Source organism: Megalops cyprinoides, chromosome 25 (assembly GCF_013368585.1).
Source record: "Megalops cyprinoides isolate fMegCyp1 chromosome 25, fMegCyp1.pri, whole genome shotgun sequence".
NCBI lineage: Eukaryota > Metazoa > Chordata > Actinopteri > Elopiformes > Megalopidae > Megalops > Megalops cyprinoides.
Genome location: NC_050607.1, coordinates 6,117,171 through 6,135,532, shown reverse-complemented (window position 1 = coordinate 6,135,532; position 18,362 = coordinate 6,117,171). Strand labels below are relative to the sequence as shown.

Sequence of the window (18,362 nt, the reverse complement as noted above, 5' to 3'; positions counted from 1 at the left end):
AACTAGCATTTCAGGAAGACAGGCTGGAACGTAATCTCTCTATGTCAGACATATGTAGTGAATTATAAAGCAAAGGATTGAAGTACATACAAAGTGAGTGGGGTCACTGGAGTCTTACTCATGTATATGTGTGCATACATTAGTCTGGTCTTGAAAAAAGGCATGGAGTCTCTGTCCACATTAATACACATGTTTTTCAAAGGCATAACACTCACTCACATCACACACACACACACACATACACACAAACACACACACACACACACACACAAACACACACATACACACACACGCATATATACACACACACACACACACACACACACACACACACACACACACACACACACACACACACAAACACAAACACACACACAGACACAGACACACACACACACACATAAACACACACACACACACAAACACACACACACACACACAAACACACACAGACAAACACACAAACACACACAGACACACACACACTCCTGTCGCAGTAAACAGAGCAGAGAGACTGTGTGGAATTATCACACCTTCTGTGAGTTACAGAAACATCTTAATTACTCATATCCTAAAAGCAAACCTTTGCAGTCTAGCCCACGCCGGAGTGCGTGATTCGAACACGAGTGGCAGCTTTCAGACAGACTCAGATAAAAACAAACAGCAGGGCCCAAAAAGCCCTCAACTCTTCCTGAGGCCATGATGTAATGTGGTTACAACAAACGTTTCTCTGCCAAGGCGTCGCGATCCTCTCAGCTAGTTTAGCCTTGGCGTTCACTATAGCTGCCACAAATTCAGAGCGTGTAAAGTCAAAGCAAAGGGCCTAAAACAGCACATGGAACATATTGTGAATGCAAATATGAACCCTGCTGCCCAAACTGCTTAATTTACCCCAAGCAGAGACTGTAAAAAAATGCTTGTTCTGACACATACGCTGATGTGTGGATGTGGCACAAAGTATGAAGTACATGAATGAATGAAAAGGCTATAAAAATGGCATAGGAAAGTGATATTCATTTCAGGCCTGGCAGAACTGCTTCCAGGTGAAGAGCTAAAGTTGTTACCCCCCCGCCCCCAAAACCTCCTGCAGGACATATTATTGTAAGTTATTGTAAGCGCTATCTCTGTGATGATCTGAAAAAGTCCCACATGGCATGAGCTGCCTGTATTCCTCCCCTTGCCTCTCTCCGCATGATCTATTTTCAGATGCATGGGTGGCACTGGAACCGTCTGCCTTTTTTTTCCGAAACATTGTATTGATTTGCATATTTAGAATCACTGATAAAAAAGTTCCAACAGTCAATTTTAAGGAAAGATTGGTAATACCTTGCCTCAGGCAGCCACCCAGGTCAATTTAAATGTTCCTCTCAATAAGGTAGGAAAAATGAAAAATGAAAATGCAAAGCCTGGCGCTCATTCATGCATAAATATATACATTTATGTACGCATACATACTCACATACATTCATGAATATGCACAAACATACAGTACGTACATATGCAGTACCAGTGAAAAGCCTGGACACACCTACTCATAGAAGGGTTTTTCTTTATTTTTTACCATTTTCTACATTTTAGAATAATCTTAAAGACATCAAAGCTATGAAATAACATCAATGGAATTACTGTATGCACTGACCAAACAAGTAAAAAAGGTCAAAACACATAGGCATACATACACATGAGTACATAGGCGTTGACTTCACTATTTATATTCATGTAAGAAGCACATTTCAAGCATTTAAACATAAGACTTTAGATCAAAACGTCTTTAAATGCATGTTTGCCATTATCTTAATCAGGTGTGTCCACTTTTGACTGGTACTGCACATACATATATACAGTACACTGTAAATCATGTGGTTTAACAGAGTCCCTCTACTCCAAAAAGGTCTCTTAATTAAATGACTAAAACATCCTTTGGAATGTATTCCAGTACTGGTGTTTACATCTTATAAAGATCATTATCACCCTTTAAGGCCACATTTAATCCTTCCATGGAGAGGACCTACAACATTGTTATGCAGCTTTACCAACACAGCTCTCACTGGTTATTAGTCAGTCTTGACTGAGCCTGCTACTGTTTAAAGGGCCAGTGCCATAGTAGGCTTGGCACCAGGAGAAAATACAGAGGGGCGAAATTGCAATCGACAGGGGGGGCGGGCACAAAAAGTCATACATACTATGTAGACATTGGGATATAAGGAGACTTGCTCCAAAACTGATTGGCTGTCGACCCACAACACCTACCCTGAGGCCAGTCATTCTCATGTTATCTCAGAGGCTACAATTCTCCACATCATCTGCTTTTTTTCTGCTGCAAGCTGCAGTTTTCTCTTACGTGTCCTTGAGCTTGTGTTCTGGAATCAAGCTATTGTCCTTGATCTCTGAAGATGTGCAACAACCAAAAGAGATGAATGGCAACTGGTTTAATTGTGCAGAATTGGAATGAAACGTCAGTGAGAGCCTGTGTTCAGTGGCAGCACATTCCCTCAGGCAGAAAGCATCACATGACACCGCATAGTGTAACTTTCTCTTAATGGAACTTCCCGGACAGCTGAAGATAGCATTTGCATGTTCACACACAGTGGTTTGATTGTGCTTGTTATTGCAGAAAATCGGCCAGTGTGATAAGGTACATCTGACATTGTAGATACGTCTATAGTAATGGTAATCATTCTATCACAAGGGACATCCTACATCTCTTAAAAAATGACAATTGCTTTAAAACATGAGTGGTGCATATGAACCACACTGATTCTGAAACTATGGTTCATACATACCATTCATTTTTAAAGCCATAAATTAAATACAATCCTAAAATGTTCTATATAAATTATAAAATAATCCATGATTAAATTTACAAAGCGAATGAGGCGCACCTCTGTGATCAGACAGGTGAAAGTTGTTTCTCTCCATTTCAGACATTTCTGACGGTGACTAAAACTGACATAATGACGTGGGACTGACGGAATGTGTTTTTCGGTTTCCACTGCGCCCCGTTCGGGGACGGCAAGGTGTCACCCCGGTGACAACAGAAACCCATGCAATGAGATGCCACATGACCAACTGCCACCTCCAACACCACCTCCAGGGAGCACCTTGGAAAAAGTCCTTTCATCTCCAGCTACTTTCAATGCATTAATAGGCACTGTAGTTTGTCAGTTTATTGGGAATCATCTAGATAAATGACATACTGGTGTCTCAGCACCACCCTCCATGCAGAGTCAGGGGGTACATTTATCTGACATGATTCCATGTTTGGAGTCTGGCTCTTTTAATGGATAATGGCTCTTTTAATTGGATTGTGTCTTGTTAGATTTGGTTTTCTGATTGGATGGGCAGATGTGATGATGCTGAAAGCACATTTTTGTAAGTATGAACCCAATTACTGTTGCATACTACTAAGAACACTAACATTAAATTACGTTATTGTCATTCAGCAGACGGTGTTACACAGATCAACTCACTGAAGTTACAAATTTTACTTGTTATCCATTTATACTGCTGGATATTTACTGAGGCAATTATGGGTTAAGTACCTTGCCCACGTGTACAGCAGCAGTACCCCAGTGGGGGAAATGAACCAGGAACCTTTTGGTATGGGACCTGCTCCTTACCACTTCTCCAAACCCCTGCCCCTACAAACCTACAAATGATGAGGTAGGGGGAGAAGGGGTGGGTACATTCTCCACTTTAACCGATATGAACACATGTTCTGCAGCCTGCAGTTTGGTTGTTTCCCTTGCACAACACTCAAGGGATGGTAACAAAGTGGTGTTGTGCTTGTCGTGTTTCCACGGCTTTGCATAGGCCAGGCTGCGGTAATCTAAGAGGCACCATCCAGCCAAGGGGGCGGAGCTAAAAAAACATTCCAGGGAAAAAATTTTGAGGCGTTATCTCTATCTTTGTCCTGATCGAAGCAAAACCCCAGAAGGACTAAATATATGCTGATATTCATCTGGTTCTTTCCACATGATCTATTTTTATATTTTGCCTGGTGTTGTAACTCCACGTACGTCAGATTTAACGCAGCTCAAATTTTACTCTTGAGCCATACAAGTATCCCTTACCAACCGTATGGTGAAACCCAGACACACACACACACACACACGCGCACACACACACACGCACGCGTGCACACACACACACGCATATGCACGCATACATACACACAAAATTTGGGCTTACAGCACAGTGGATAACTTGTCAAACAAATGTCGAACAAAGGTTAGCATTCAGTTACTACCATCTGAATCATAGTGAGTGGAATGGAATCTCAGAGAGAACTGAAGTCTTCATGCACATCCCAGGAACTGGGCTGAGAAACACTGGCTCTGCTCAGAATCACCCTGCTCCCTGTATGAAGGGCTGGCCACTGAGGGAATCAAAGAGCGGGGAATTTTCAGCTGCCACCTGAGTTACTCTGACAACTAATAAATCCCATGGGTATAACGTAACACAGCAGCACCAAAGGAAAGAAAAAGACCAAACAATGTCGAGAGAACAAGGAGCCTGAAATGAAGGAGGAGTGCAAACAAAAGCTTTTTAAAAAGGCAAACATTGATCACATTACAGAAGTTAGCTGTGCTACGTTTCTTCAGAACAATGCAATATTTCCAGTGCTGCTGGGATATGGGACTTCCCGTTAGAATAGCTGCGTTATCAACTGGCTCAGGCAGACAAGAGAATGGTGTGAATCTTATTCAGCTCTGGGAAGAGTAGAAGAGTGTGACAGAGAGGTGGCATTTTTTCCTTGTACTTGTCTTCACCACTTGCATTTATTCAAGTTCTCACTGCACTTACATAACTGCTAACCTGAGGGCATGAAGTAGCTGGTGTGTCGATGTGCTAAATCGTGCAGGTAACTGACATGCAGATTCATGGCTCAGGAATATTCACATAAAGCACATGATCCGGACCATCATTTCTAAATGAGCCATATCAATCATAGCAAGCGAACGCAGAGGTACTGGAACTGGTAGCCAAAACCAGTATGAACAGACACAAACCAACAAACTCCACACCTGACTGATTATATGCCATTTCAATCGCGCACTGACAGAATAGAGACGGCAACAGGGAAACAAGAGTAGCTTATTGTGTAAGCAGTATATACCTAAGCCACAATACTTCAGGGTTAATCAAAGAACATGAATAATGACACCTAAACATATGCAAGTTATTCATATCATAAAGCAGCCATTACAAGACATTTCTGGCAGTCTGGAGAAAGCACACTGCCAAGGAAAAAGGGTTTCCTTGGATGTGCCAAGCACTTGTAAATCAACCCTGTAATTATAAAATGATATTCAGCTGTGCCTTGAGCTGAGTTTTGGTTGGGTTCATTACTCAGATGGTAACACTCATCTCCCTGACAGGATTTCACAGGTTGAGATGAGCGTCTGGTCGTGGTGTGTGCTGAGCGGAGGCTGTAAGGTGACCTGCTGACAGGGGTGGCGTGTGAGCACACAGCGCTCTCAGAGACCCTGCCCGTCTGTCTGTCTGCACGCCACAGAGGCTGCATGGAGAGGTCGACGCTTCCCCAGCGGGGGTCTTGAACGAAAGCGAAAGAGGAACTAGTGAAGCAGAGGTGCTCTGCAGGACAGGACGACACACTGGAAACTTTGCTCAGGTGAAGAGCAGCCCGCTTTCACACGGCACATCGGTGACACATTAGTGAGGGGATTAACAGTGCACATTAGTTGTGCATTAGTGGGGGAGTTATCTGGTAGAGGATATTAGTTGTGCATGAGTGAAGGGGGTATCTGGTAGTGGATATTAGTTGTGCATGAGTGAAGGGGTTATCTGGAAGTGGATATTAGTTGTGCATGAGTGAAGGGGTTATCTGGTAGTGGATATTAGTTGTGCATTAGTGAAGGGGTTATCTGGAAGTGGATATTAGTTGTGCATGAGTGAAGAGGTTATCTGGTAGTTGATGTTAGTAGTGCATTAATGAAGGGGTTATCTGGTAGTGGATATTAGTTGTGCATTAGTGAAGGGGTTATCTGGTAGTGGATATTAGTTGTGCATTAGTGAGGGGGTTATCTGGTAGTTGATGTTAGTAGTGCATTAATGAAGGGGTTATCTGGAAGTTTATGTTAGTTGTGCATTAGTGAGGGGGTTATCTGGTAGACGATATTAGTTATGCATTAGTGAGGTTATCTGGTAGACGATATTAGTTGTGCATTAGTGAGGGGGTTATCTGGTAGACAATATTAGTAATGTGTTAGTGAGGGGGTCATCTAGTAGACGATATTAGTAATGTATAAGTGAGGGGGTTCTCTCATAGACAATATTAGTAATATATTAGTGAGGAGGTTCTCTTGTAGAGGCAGCTCCAATGCCCTGAGCGCAGGGACAGGAGTAGTTACTGTTTTATCACTGTGATAAGGCCAAGAGAACAGCTGAGTACACAGAGGCAATCTCCATGATCTTCTGAAACTTCGTCAGACAGACAAGGTCACAGATGATCTCAACCTTGTCTGATGAGTGTGGGGAATTTGAAATTTTGGAATTAAAACAGGAAGTACACTGGCATGTTGGTGTACACAAAAAAAGAAGTTAAAATGTCTGACAACACACGCGAGACAATTTGCAAACAAGTCACACAAAAGAAAGAAGAAGTTAAAATGTCTGACAATGTGTGAGACATGATTAACAAATAAATTATGTCACAGACAAGAAAGAGGAAGCTTGAAAGTCTGAAAACATGCATGACACAATTTATAAACAAATGACTTCAGTTGTTTTTTTGACAGCAAAAGCAGCATTGGTGGTACGTGGAGAGTTGCATGCTGCTGTGTGGTCCCATGGTTACTCGTTACCACAGCGATTGCTCCACAGTGATGTTTTCTGCGATGGGGTGCAGCTCATAGGTGAGAGATGCTATGGGGTGGTGTGAAATTCACTGGCTGTGTGTCCTTTTCCAAATCTAATTCTAACCAAGATGGTCTAATACTGCAGCCGTGTACAGAGGTTAACAAGGACCCCCCCTCCCACCCCCATTAAAAAGCGGAAACCAGCATCGGAGTCAGTAAATCATATCGCAAACACAGTTTTCCTCACTGTGGCTACAAGTGATCGAGAGCATCACCTTGACTGAGGCTGAATACTAATAGCAATGGAAGATTGGGGGGGATGCTGGCTGAGTCAACACCTACACATGCATGGAAAATGAGCAGAATACTGAGGTGACCCACTCAGGGCACAAGAAGAAGAACTAGGCCAACTGGTAGCATCCCAATCAAAGGCGATTTCCGTGCCAAGCCCGTCTCAATTTGAAATTAGGCCAAGAGACGCAGCCCACACCTTGTTCCACCCACTGTCCTGCTGCCAGCAAGACCAGCTTTATCATAATGCTCCCTTTCTGCATCAATATTAAGTCACTAAACACCACCGACAGGTGTCCTGTGACATGTTTTATCAGTCGCCTTGCCCCATTAATAAGACTACCCAAAAACAGATGTATCTACAATTTCATAGAGGTGGTAGTGGAGAGAGGGTCTGGGTCATTGACCAAAATTAGGGGTATCAATTTGTGACTTTTCAACTACTGAAACATCAGTCATTTTTTGAGCTAGGGACAGTAGTAATGCTTATGTCTGTAAGAAAAAAAAAAAAAGATTACCACATCGAACTGTGAGAGACGCCCCGAATTGCGTACATCTTCTTTACGATTAGAATCTAGGCCGTCACCACCAAGACCCGAAATGTCCTGACCTGAATAAACTCTGCTGTCACGACAGCACAGCCTGCGTCTGAACTCCTCTCCCCTCTCAAAGCCTGAAATTAAACTCTTAAACAAAGATTTGTCTGCAACACGCAGCGCGATTCATCCCAGCAAGCCAATTGGGAGCAGACAGGAGAGGAACAGGAGGAGGAGAGGACTCAAATCTATCATGTTTCCCATTGAGGATGCTGTGCTGAATTGTTTGTGGGCGTTTCATTTTTCTTTTTTTTTTTCTTCCCAGGTGGCACACTTCTCGAGCGTGGGGAAAAAAAAGGGAGGTGCAGCGCGAGTGACATCACGAGGAAGCACAGGTGTATAAAGTAGACTTTGTAACCAGAGGAATGTTAAGCCTGCATGCAGGAAAGGAGTGAGCATTCGGCTTTGAGTCACCATGTTTGAAAGTGCTCTGGGCACATGGCTGCTGGCCATACTGCTGGCCACTGTGGAGTGGGCCGGGGGAGAGGAAACAGCAACCAAGACCAGTGCTCCCTGTGTGGACCGAGTTCAATGGACCAACCTAGTGAAAAACCTTGGCGAAGGCATTGTGAGTACTTTCATTCTGCTTTACCCACAATGTATTAATTGGCAGCCATTTAGGTATAGATCTGCCAATTTCAGTACCACTGTGCCATGCAGAATCTCTCTCCTGTCAAATATTTTGTTTTTCCAAGAGGAAGTTAATAGTGGTGTAAGTGTGGTCTTAGTACTTGCCTTGTCCGCTTGTCCACTCAGAAATGGTTGTCATAACTTAATAATATATGCTCAAATGATAGAGTAAAATGATATTCGTGAGATGTGTTCATGCAATCTGGTGTTGTCTTTATGGTATGCAGTCGGCTTCTGATATGACAGTAGCAGGTGGCAAGGTGAACCACAAATCATCTCGGTTTAAAAAAATGTTAACCACGTACTTTAAGAACATTTAACAGGAGGTATGACTTATGACAGGAGCTGAAGGTTCAACAAGTCTGTATGCCGAGTAAAAAAATCTTGGCAGGAAAGCTTTGCGCTGTGAGGGGTTTTCTTTTTGAAATCAGTTTATTCCCCTGTCTAATGTTTTGCATTTTTAATGTTCCTATTCTACATTCAAAAATCAGATTCGCGCTGACAGGTGACTGCAGCACAGCCTTTGTGACACACTCAGTAAAGTATTCCACTTGTCAACTCTGTGCATAACATCTTATTTAATTTTTTTTTTTTTTTTTGTAAGGAGACATCGCATGATCAGAATATTCTGGTGAGGATGTCAGTCTTTGTTAAAATCAAAGTAAGTATCCTATCCTGGCTATCCTTTACTGGCTATCCTTCACACGCACTAAGATGTCACTGTCTGTACCCGGCCCTCCAGCACTGACGCTGAATGACCACAAGCCTAGCCATCCCTCTAAAACACCTTTGGACACCTCAGGGTCACTGCAGACCACATCCATGAGAGAGTGCTCTGCTGTCCTTGAGGGCAAAAACCTAATTAAACAGTACCGTAAAATTTAAGAAACGTTAAAACGCCAAGTGAAGAAAGAAACGTCTTCCTAGCGCTTTGCATTTTACATGCAATCTGACTGTCCTGAGAATAACATGTTTCCCGTTTTTAGATATCGCTAATTAAGGGTGGGCAGAACCAAAAACAGACTTTCTTAAGAGACTAATCTTCCAATGGAACTGGCTCGCCTGGCTGTTTTTTTCCCCACAGGATAAAATTGAGGGCTATCCCAATATGTGAATATAACAGTGCAACAATATAACTGCGTAACAGCATATAGCCGATATACAGTTAGAAACCACTGGGTATGCAATGCAACTGTGTCACTGGCTCAGTCTCCCACGGTGTGTGAAAGCGGCATGCAGGCTGTGACTGGAATGTCCATGTGAACATCTCTCTGCAGGAGGAACCCGCATACGGCTGCGTCCTGCAGAAGATCTTTGAATTCTACGATCATGTGTTACAAAGGTCAGGAGAAAACTACACGGATGTGAGGCATTTTGCCCGCCGCCTGAAGAAATGCCTGCTGTCGGTAGGTCTCTGAGATCATAGACAGGCCCTATCTGCACGGCTTCTGCACTATACTGATCCATCATTGGGATTGTCTACTAAAAAATCCCACCATGCAACAGTAACAACGGCATTACATAGAACGTCCCGTGTAAAAAAGTACATTCATTATATTGCTGGCATCTGCGATGAAAACATTTTCTACATCCTGTTCCTAGAGAGCACAAATCCTAAAGATCTCGCTAAACCATCAATGACTGATTCCTTCAGTACATACGATCCTATGAGAAGGATTAAGCAGACCATTTTCCAGTTGGGAGACTACACATTCTGCTTTCTTTCCTGGTACATGTAAAGAATTCAAGTCACTAGTTACTATAAATGAAAAAAGTCAATGACTGAACTCAAATGACAGTTGCCCATCTTGCTTATTGCTAACACAGAATCTTTGCTTTAACTCTGTTGAATGCTGATTGCGTATTACTTCAGCAACCCACAGTCTATTTACAAAATGACTGTCTGCCAGCTGACACCCCATTCATCATAATGTATTTGTAAACACAGAAGACAGAAAACATGGCCTGCTGGTCTGCAATACAATGTTTGCTTACTCATATTTATAATTAGTGGTAATGTTAATATTTCCTGTTCTGCAGATAACGTTCCAGTACAATTCTGGTTTTATGTGCACAGTGCTTTAAACGCAGTTTATTATCTAATAAAAATGAAATGATTTTATGATGAAAATAACACTCTTATCAAAACCTTTCTTCTAAAAGGTTCCCTGTCCGAAGGTTTGCAGACGACTGTACAAAAAAGCAAAATCAACACCAATGAATGAGGTAAATAATATCGACACAATGAATCATTTTCCCATAAACAATGGAAATATTTTACTATATCTATAAAACTCACGTAACACACAATATAATATACATTAATAAGAGTCTATTATACTGTTGCACTTGTAATACTGGGAAAGTCCTCTTTGACAATTATTTAGAATTACTTGGGTTGAGTTGTGAAATTATTGTAATAATATGGGAACTGTGCCACATCCTAACAAAAGACCAGTGGAAATGTCAAATTTATGACAGAAAAATCATTTTATCCACAAATCATTCCAGGCCTTTGAATGATCTGATTGAACCTGATCTTTTCTGCATAAAACCACATGATGTTGTTTTTCCAGACCAGCGAAAGCGAGTCCCTTGAGCCAAAAAAAGTGGCCATTCTTCAGATTCAAAAGCTTCAGCAGGCACGGGAACAGGTAATTCACACAGCCTGCTTCAGAATGTTTCTCCTCTGACTGTTCAGCCCCTAGGCACAATTATTGCCTCACTGTTCGGGAACCTGTGATCGTCGTTTTTTTTTTAAATAATTCTAACACTGCTATTGTTCCATTGCCAGTCCTTGCAACGCATCATACGGCCACAGTAGGTTTTGGCCCATTAATTCAGTGCCAGCCCATTCCATCCCCTCCTCTGCACCCATATGAAGGGAGGGAAAGGATATGATTCACTCTGCGTCACGCAGATTATTCACAGTGGCCACATGATTAACTGGCACTAAATGGGCCAATCGCCTGTTTTCCCATGCACGTGCAGAAACTCACTGACCTGCCTCTGTTTTCTCTTTTCCTTCATTCCTCTGCCAGCTGGATGACGTGAAGACTCTGGAGAAGGCCATCGTAGAGCTGAAAGATCTGGATTTCTACCTGCCGGAGTCAAAGGAGGAAGAGGCAACCGGCACAAAATGCCTAAAGAAACAGAACAGGAAAAGCAAGCCTAAAAAGCAAGCAAGCCTAAAAAGGCAAAGGTGCAGCTAAAAATCAATGAGGAAGGAGAAAAATTTCTTATCTGCAAATGTTCTTAGTAACAAGTACATACTACTCAGTACATACTTACAGGACAGACATTCCTCCATTTGGCCTCAAATAACATCAAAATGTACGGTTTCAGATTTCAGCCTGATGGGGGTAACATTTATATAAATGCTCCAATCATGTTATTGGCAGTTGCCCTTCTGAATGTAAGTAAAGTTGTGTGGTATATGCCATGCTTATACTAATATGTAATATGAAAAATATGTAAATAGAATCTAAAAGAGAAATATCCTCCATGCATAACATATATTTTAAAGGTTCTCTTGTCTTAGCAAGAAAGAATTTAATGAATTCATCTTATCTTATTAAAAGAAACAATAATGATATTAGTCTTTTATTCAGTTTTAGATTTGTCACATCTTGTCTCTGTTTTCATTGTTGATATTGCTATATTGCCTTTTAATGGTAGGATTATCTCTTGGAAGTCATTACCCATGGCTTATTAGTATAGTTCTCTGATCTGAAAAATCACATTTCTCTTATGTGATGTTGATGTTGTTGTACTACTAAATGACTATGACTTTATTCAAAGCAAGAAAGCCATGGTTAACATTTACTTTCAGTGAAAGAACTCATATCTGCATGCAGACACTATCTTGTGAAAATATGGAGGAGCTACACAAGAGAATATTTTTCTGTGAAAATGCTAAATGTGAACCAATGCGCACAGTTTCTGTATTATTATTATTTGTTTGCAACGAACTCAGGAATATTTTTCGTCTGCTCTGTAACTCTGCTTTAAATAAATAATACAAAACTGCCCTTTTGTCTTTTGTTTCTGGGATGGGGGACAGAAGAGGGCTATGGGGGCTGAATGAGACTGAGGAAAGAGAAATGATTCGGTTTTTTTTGCGCAAGTGTAACTCGCGCGTCAGTGCAACAACAAGGATGTCACTATGGAGACTAAAGCCACGTTAATCAGGAACACAACAGGTGGCATGCACACTGGATGTAATAAACTGCATAAGTGTTTACCATGCCACTGAGCTAACTGTAGTAAAGAAGAATGAGCAGTCTCACGTCAGGTAAGGAAGCATACAGGTGCATGCAGACTCATAGCATGTCACACTCAAGGAGTAGGACTCGTAACCAAAAGGCTGCTGGTTCGATTCCCCGCCGGGGCAGTGCTGTTGTACCCTTAGGCAAGGTACTTAACCCAGAATTGCCTCAGTAAAATATCCAGCTGTTTAAATGGGTAAAACGTAAAAAAACTGTAACCTATGTAAGTCGCTTTGGACAAGAACATCTGCTAAATGCCAATAATTAACAATGTAATAACCCAGGCCTGTCCTGATGGTGGATGTACTGGCCTTTCAAATGGCTGCTCCATACAGGGGAAAATCAATGAGGTCTTCGGTGAAAAGGCTGCTGCAGGGGACCCACACCCTGGCAAGCCCCTGGCACACCTCCCAGTTTACGTAGTAACCGTGTGCATTCAGAGCCGTTTCCCCAATGTCAGAGCTGACACGTCTCACACACACGCCGGTACGATCAAAATGAAAGCATGACCAAACATTAGATATAATCCCTCTTTCCCCTAAGACCCGCCCATCAAGGAAGTCTCTGGAATTTCTCCATCAGAGCTGGTTAAACTGCATAAACTACATGTTGCATAGCTGAAATCAGTATGAAAACAAACAATCTCTCTGCCGGAGTGAACCAGTCCTTAAACATGAAAAGCTAACTTGAGATGAGCCCAGAATCTTATGTTACACTTCAAAATAAACTTTATTTTAGTCATTTTTTATTAGTCTTTACTGCTCCAGCTTGTAGACTGGTGATATATTGTCGAAAAAAAGAGTATTTCCAGAATATTCAAGAATATTTCTACATTGGCCTTTTTAAACCCATAGTCTGTCCATTTCAGTTTTCAGCAACAGCATCTGCAGTGTGAGTTTCACTTTTTGGTTTACCTGGATATTTATCCACTAATGTCTTGCACACTCCCTGCAGAAAAATGTAAGCATGTCAGCTTCCTGTTGGAAGACAGTGAGTGTTGACCCTCATTAGGCCCATCTCTTGCAACTCTCTGTCTGCAATTCCCAGTGTTTCAGTCTGTCTCACGCTCTTGAATTGAACTTTGCCAGAGGCTAGTGACATAACAGTTATAAGGTGGCCCCAAGGAGAAAGGGGCTATGTATAAATGTGGGTAAATTCCCACATAGTTGCAGCTGTCACTGAATGCACAATTACAGGGGCAGTTGCACGCGTGTTTGATGTAATCTGATCCTTCCTGGGCAGGGAACTAAAAGGGATTTTTTCAGGGAAATCACCCTCCGTGTTGTGGCTGCTGGCAATCAGCCAGTCCGTGTTATCTTGGGACTATAGTATTTCAACACAAGCCCAGAAACACTGCGAACCTGAAGTCAAAGACAATCAGCAGGACCAGTCAAATGGAATTTTATGTGACGTAGCGGCCTTAATAGAAGAATGGTCAAGAGAGCCTGTCACAGCCACCCGACCCTGCGGGGGAAGGCAAAAGTGGGGCAGAGAGAAGCAGCTGTGGTGTGTGTGTGTGGTTATTTAGGACAGGAAAGAGCGTGAGGTCTGCGCGTCCTCCTTTAGCGGCTCGGAGTGCGTCGCCTAAAGAGGGTGCTACAGGCAATCGCATTCAACACTGCACAGACGTGCAGCAAAGTTGGAAAGCGCTGGGAGCTGCACTGGTGGTTCAGTGAAAGGAATCGGGGCAAGGCCCCATTCAGCATTTGGCCCGAGCCACGACCCCGCCAGCCATTTTAACAGATTCAGCAACTTGCAAGGTAAAAGAAAGTAAAGACAAAATGATGGTGGTTAGGTAAGGCAATGATTTACTATGACAAAGGGCTGCTCATGTGACTATAAAAAAAAAGCAATGACTTGATCCACAGATGGCTTTACGGAGCCATTATGTGTACATTTCTGTATCATTTGTGTGGAATGTATGTACCAAGCCTCAACATACAATCCTTGAATGCAATGTCTTCACACAGTACTTTACATGGTGAAGCCCTATAGGCCGTCAACCTCAAACTCATGCCAATTAAATCAGCAATGTAATACTACATTACATTATTGTCATTTAGCAGATGTTCTCATCTAGAGCGACTTACATAGGTTACAGTTTTTACCTGCTATCCATTCATACAGCTGGATATTTACTGAGGCAATTCTAGATTAAGTACTGTACCTTGCCCAAGAGTACAACAGCAGTGCCCCAGTGGGGAAGTGAACCAGCAACCTCTCAGTTAGGAATCCTGCTCATTACCACTATGTTACACTGCCACCTGTTTAATATAATATAACATAAAACAGACCCAGTCAAACTGTATCAGGTCAGTCATCTGGCTGGCAGATGAGCTGATTAGGCCAATGGAATTACACAGCACACAGCAGCAGAGTAGAAAAAAGCCCCTGATAATATCAACACTTTAGCTGCCGTGCATATAACTGGCGCAGCGACAGAAACCACAGAAACATCGCAAACACAAACACGACAACAATGCCGTGAACGCTCGCGTTGTGGGCACTGCTCTGGCCCGCTTCAGCGCGCAGACGTTCAGCTTTGGCTTCTGAGAATCTGGATCTGGGCCCCAGCGCGGGAGGGTGTGGTGTGGGTTTCGAGAGGTGGGTTAAAGGACAAGTGTGCAGTGCAGAGGGCCAGCAAAGCAACTTGGCTTTGTCTCGGTGCAACTAACTGCACCAGTTAACCTGATATAAACAAGCTCAGGCTTTATGAGCGTGTGTGGTCTGAGAGTTGTGTAATGCATGTCATTTGACCGAGAAGGACTACTCCACTCTACAGTACTTCCTTGCTTCAACCTAAGCCCTTTGTGGGAGGTACACCACCCCCAACCTGAACATGAAACTAGAAAATGGGTGGCTTTATCACCCTGCTCTTACAGGCCCAACGCTTTTTCAGGATGTGATGAAGTGTGAAGCTACAGACATTACATTATTGGTATTTAGCGGACACTCTTATCCAGAGTGACTTATATAGGTTATAATTTTCTACAATGTCATCCATTTATGCAGCTGGATTTTTGCTGAGGCAACTGTGCACCTTGCCCAAGGGCACAGCAGCAGTGCCCCAGCAAGGAATCGAACCAGCAACCTTTTGGTTATCAGTCCTTCTCCTTACCCACTATGCTACACTGCCAGACATCTGCATTTGGCAAAATGGCAAAATGTCAAAATGTTTTTTGATGATACAGGCAAACGAGCAAGAATTTTGATCATTAGCGATGCCAGGACATAGAGATATGTAACAGAATTTATCTGCTGCATAACAGAATTTATCTGGCAGGAAAAAGAGCAACTGAGAACGAGAGTGTGCGGTACAAAGCCACATGGGTGGTCAGCCTAAACCCTCAGAAGAACGTTGAGGCTCTACGCCAGTTTCTCGGTTCAGACATGCCGGCCTTCTTGCCAAAATTCTGTAACGCTGCTGTGGGGCATGTGCGCGTCGGCTTTTCGTGGGAGCACGGTGCAAAGCGTTTGACGAAAAACTGCGTGTGTCACTGTTCTCAGAACAGCAGGCAGAAGTCTGGCCCTGACTTCAGCTTCACCGAAAAGACAGCGGAGCAACACCCTGGACAGCGCCCCAGGCCAACCAAGAGCTATTTTTAAACGTACTTTATTTTTTTTGCTGCTGTGTAACACCACGGACACTGGCTCCACACCGAGCACGAACGCAGCCTTAACCTCTCTTCTCTGACAGACATGCGCCTCTCTGAAAAAGGGTGTTGGTTTCCTCAGATGACACTGCTCAGAAACCCCCAGCCCCTGTCACTTCTAGTAAGTATTGGTGGAGGCTTACGATAAGCAGCGCATCCCCATCACGACGTAACAGCCCACAAGCTGTGGCAGTTGCAAGCCAAGCCATGCAGCGGACGGCACCCTGGCAGCGGCAGCAGCTAACAACTGCGAGAGCTGCGGCTTGCTGGATCCGCAGGAACTTCACTGTACAGGAGGTTTCTCCGCAGCCAGGACTATGGCTGCGCTGAAAGAGAGCGCACAGCAAAACCTGGAGAAAGTGCACCGTCAAGATCCTACCTGGGATGGCCGCACACTTTTAAACCAATTTTACATTTACAATTTACATTTATTCATTTGGCAGACATTTTTATCCAAAGCGACTTATAAGTGAGGCAGAGTACAACACAAGCAAAAGCCATACAAGGAGTCAACGATATTAGAAGTGCTGCGTGACCAAGATTCAATAGTTGGCCAGACAAGGTACAAGCAAGCTGGTAGAATTTTAAAAAGAACTAGCAGGTGCTGGACACTTAATTGTCACTGAGTCCAAAACTCAACGGTCCAGTTAAAGCTGGAGTTCATGCATGTGGCACCTAGGACTGCATGCCAGAAAGACATTACTCTGACATAACACATCCTTTCTCCTCATGCATGAAAACCAACAACTTTTTTTTTTTTGTGCAACACCCGCCTCCTTTTTGAGCTTATTTCTGTAGAAGTCTGTCATCAGCTTGTAGTTTTAAGGAGGAGGAGTGAACACTTTCGGTTTCGGTCAGTTAACCGCGCGTTAACCCCCCTTCCCCCCTCTCTGATGCACAACCACCGACTGTGCACTCCATGCAGGCACTTGCAGACTGAGGAAGGCCCTCACCAGCCGGCCCATGTCCCAGCTCCTCAGTCCTGGACCACTTACCACCCTGTATAGTGGCATGGAGGGGGGGACCAAGCCTATCAGGAGCGCAGAGGGTCAGAGTCCTTTACCTGAGCTTTAGGTTGTAACAGACAAATGCAGGCCGATGCAATGAGTGAGTGCAAGCTGACCCAGCACATTTCAGAAATGGCTAATGGACACCAGGGATTCCAGTACTCCTACAGCATTACATTACTGACCTGCCGAGCGGGTACCCTTATTCAGGTGATTTACGAAGGTTACATCATCATCCATTCATACAGTTTATTGAAGCAATTCAGATTATGTACCTTGCCGAAAGCTACAACAGTATTGTCTCACTGGGGAAGGAAAGAGCCACTCCTCATTCTCGTCAAGCTACTGTGCAGGGTGTGTTGGAGAACAATGAGAAATATAGTTATTCTATATTGTGTTCTGAGCTATAACATACCTTAGTATATGGACACTATGCTTCAGATCGATTGTCAACCTAAATCAAAGCAATTCAAAACAACAAAGCATGTTTTTAATGACTGTGATTCAGATGAATGAGCTGACTTCCACCATGGCTACGTCACAGAGCCCATTCATTTCACTGAACCAAGTGAGGTCTATCACTGTATGAACAGAAACAACAATAATGTGATTTTTCTTTCTTTGAATTTCAGAATTTCGGTTATCTGTTCTGAGAATCTCCGCTGTTTTTGGTATCGGTTGCTGCAAGAAATTGTGCAAAAGAAAAAAAAAAAATCAAAGAATAGTCCCAGAGTCTGAGGCCCAGGCAAACCGAATGTCAACAACTGTGGGCAGACAACAGCGTTCCCACAGAGACAGATGGTGAGAAAGATAGGGTTGGTATCACAAACCTATATCAATAACTACCACATTCCTGAGTCTGCTTACTGTCTGTTATGTTCCAGACTGCCTGAGTCTACACAGAGACGACTCTCACACTGACTGAGTCTGTCTCAGTGTCTGTCACATTCCAGACTGACTGAGTCTAGCTTAGTGCCTCTCATATTCCAGACTGACTGAGTCTATGCCAGTGTTCCTCACATTCCAGACAAATTGATCTTGGTGTTTGTCATGTTCCATACCAAGACTCAACAGCTGTTATGTCATATCTTTCATA

The 18,362-nt window shown here is 43.1% G+C and overlaps 1 protein-coding gene across 2 annotated transcripts; it reads left to right on the top strand.

The window, feature by feature from the left end:
* Positions 1 to 8,097: 8,097 nt before the first annotated feature.
* On the top strand, positions 8,098 to 11,834 carry LOC118771618. 2 transcript variants are annotated; one of them, XM_036519607.1, is made up of 6 exons: positions 8,098 to 8,276; positions 8,946 to 8,999; positions 9,616 to 9,744; positions 10,502 to 10,564; positions 10,915 to 10,992; positions 11,380 to 11,834. In XM_036519607.1, the coding sequence occupies exons 1-6, from the start codon at positions 8,124 to 8,126 to the stop codon at positions 11,548 to 11,550; spliced, it is 648 nt and encodes a 215-aa protein (XP_036375500.1). In that variant the 5' UTR covers positions 8,098 to 8,123; the 3' UTR covers positions 11,551 to 11,834. The 2 variants fall into 2 exon arrangements, with proteins under 2 accessions (XP_036375500.1, XP_036375499.1); XM_036519606.1 differs by having other exon boundaries at positions 8,943 to 8,999.
* Positions 11,835 to 18,362: the final 6,528 nt, after the last annotated feature.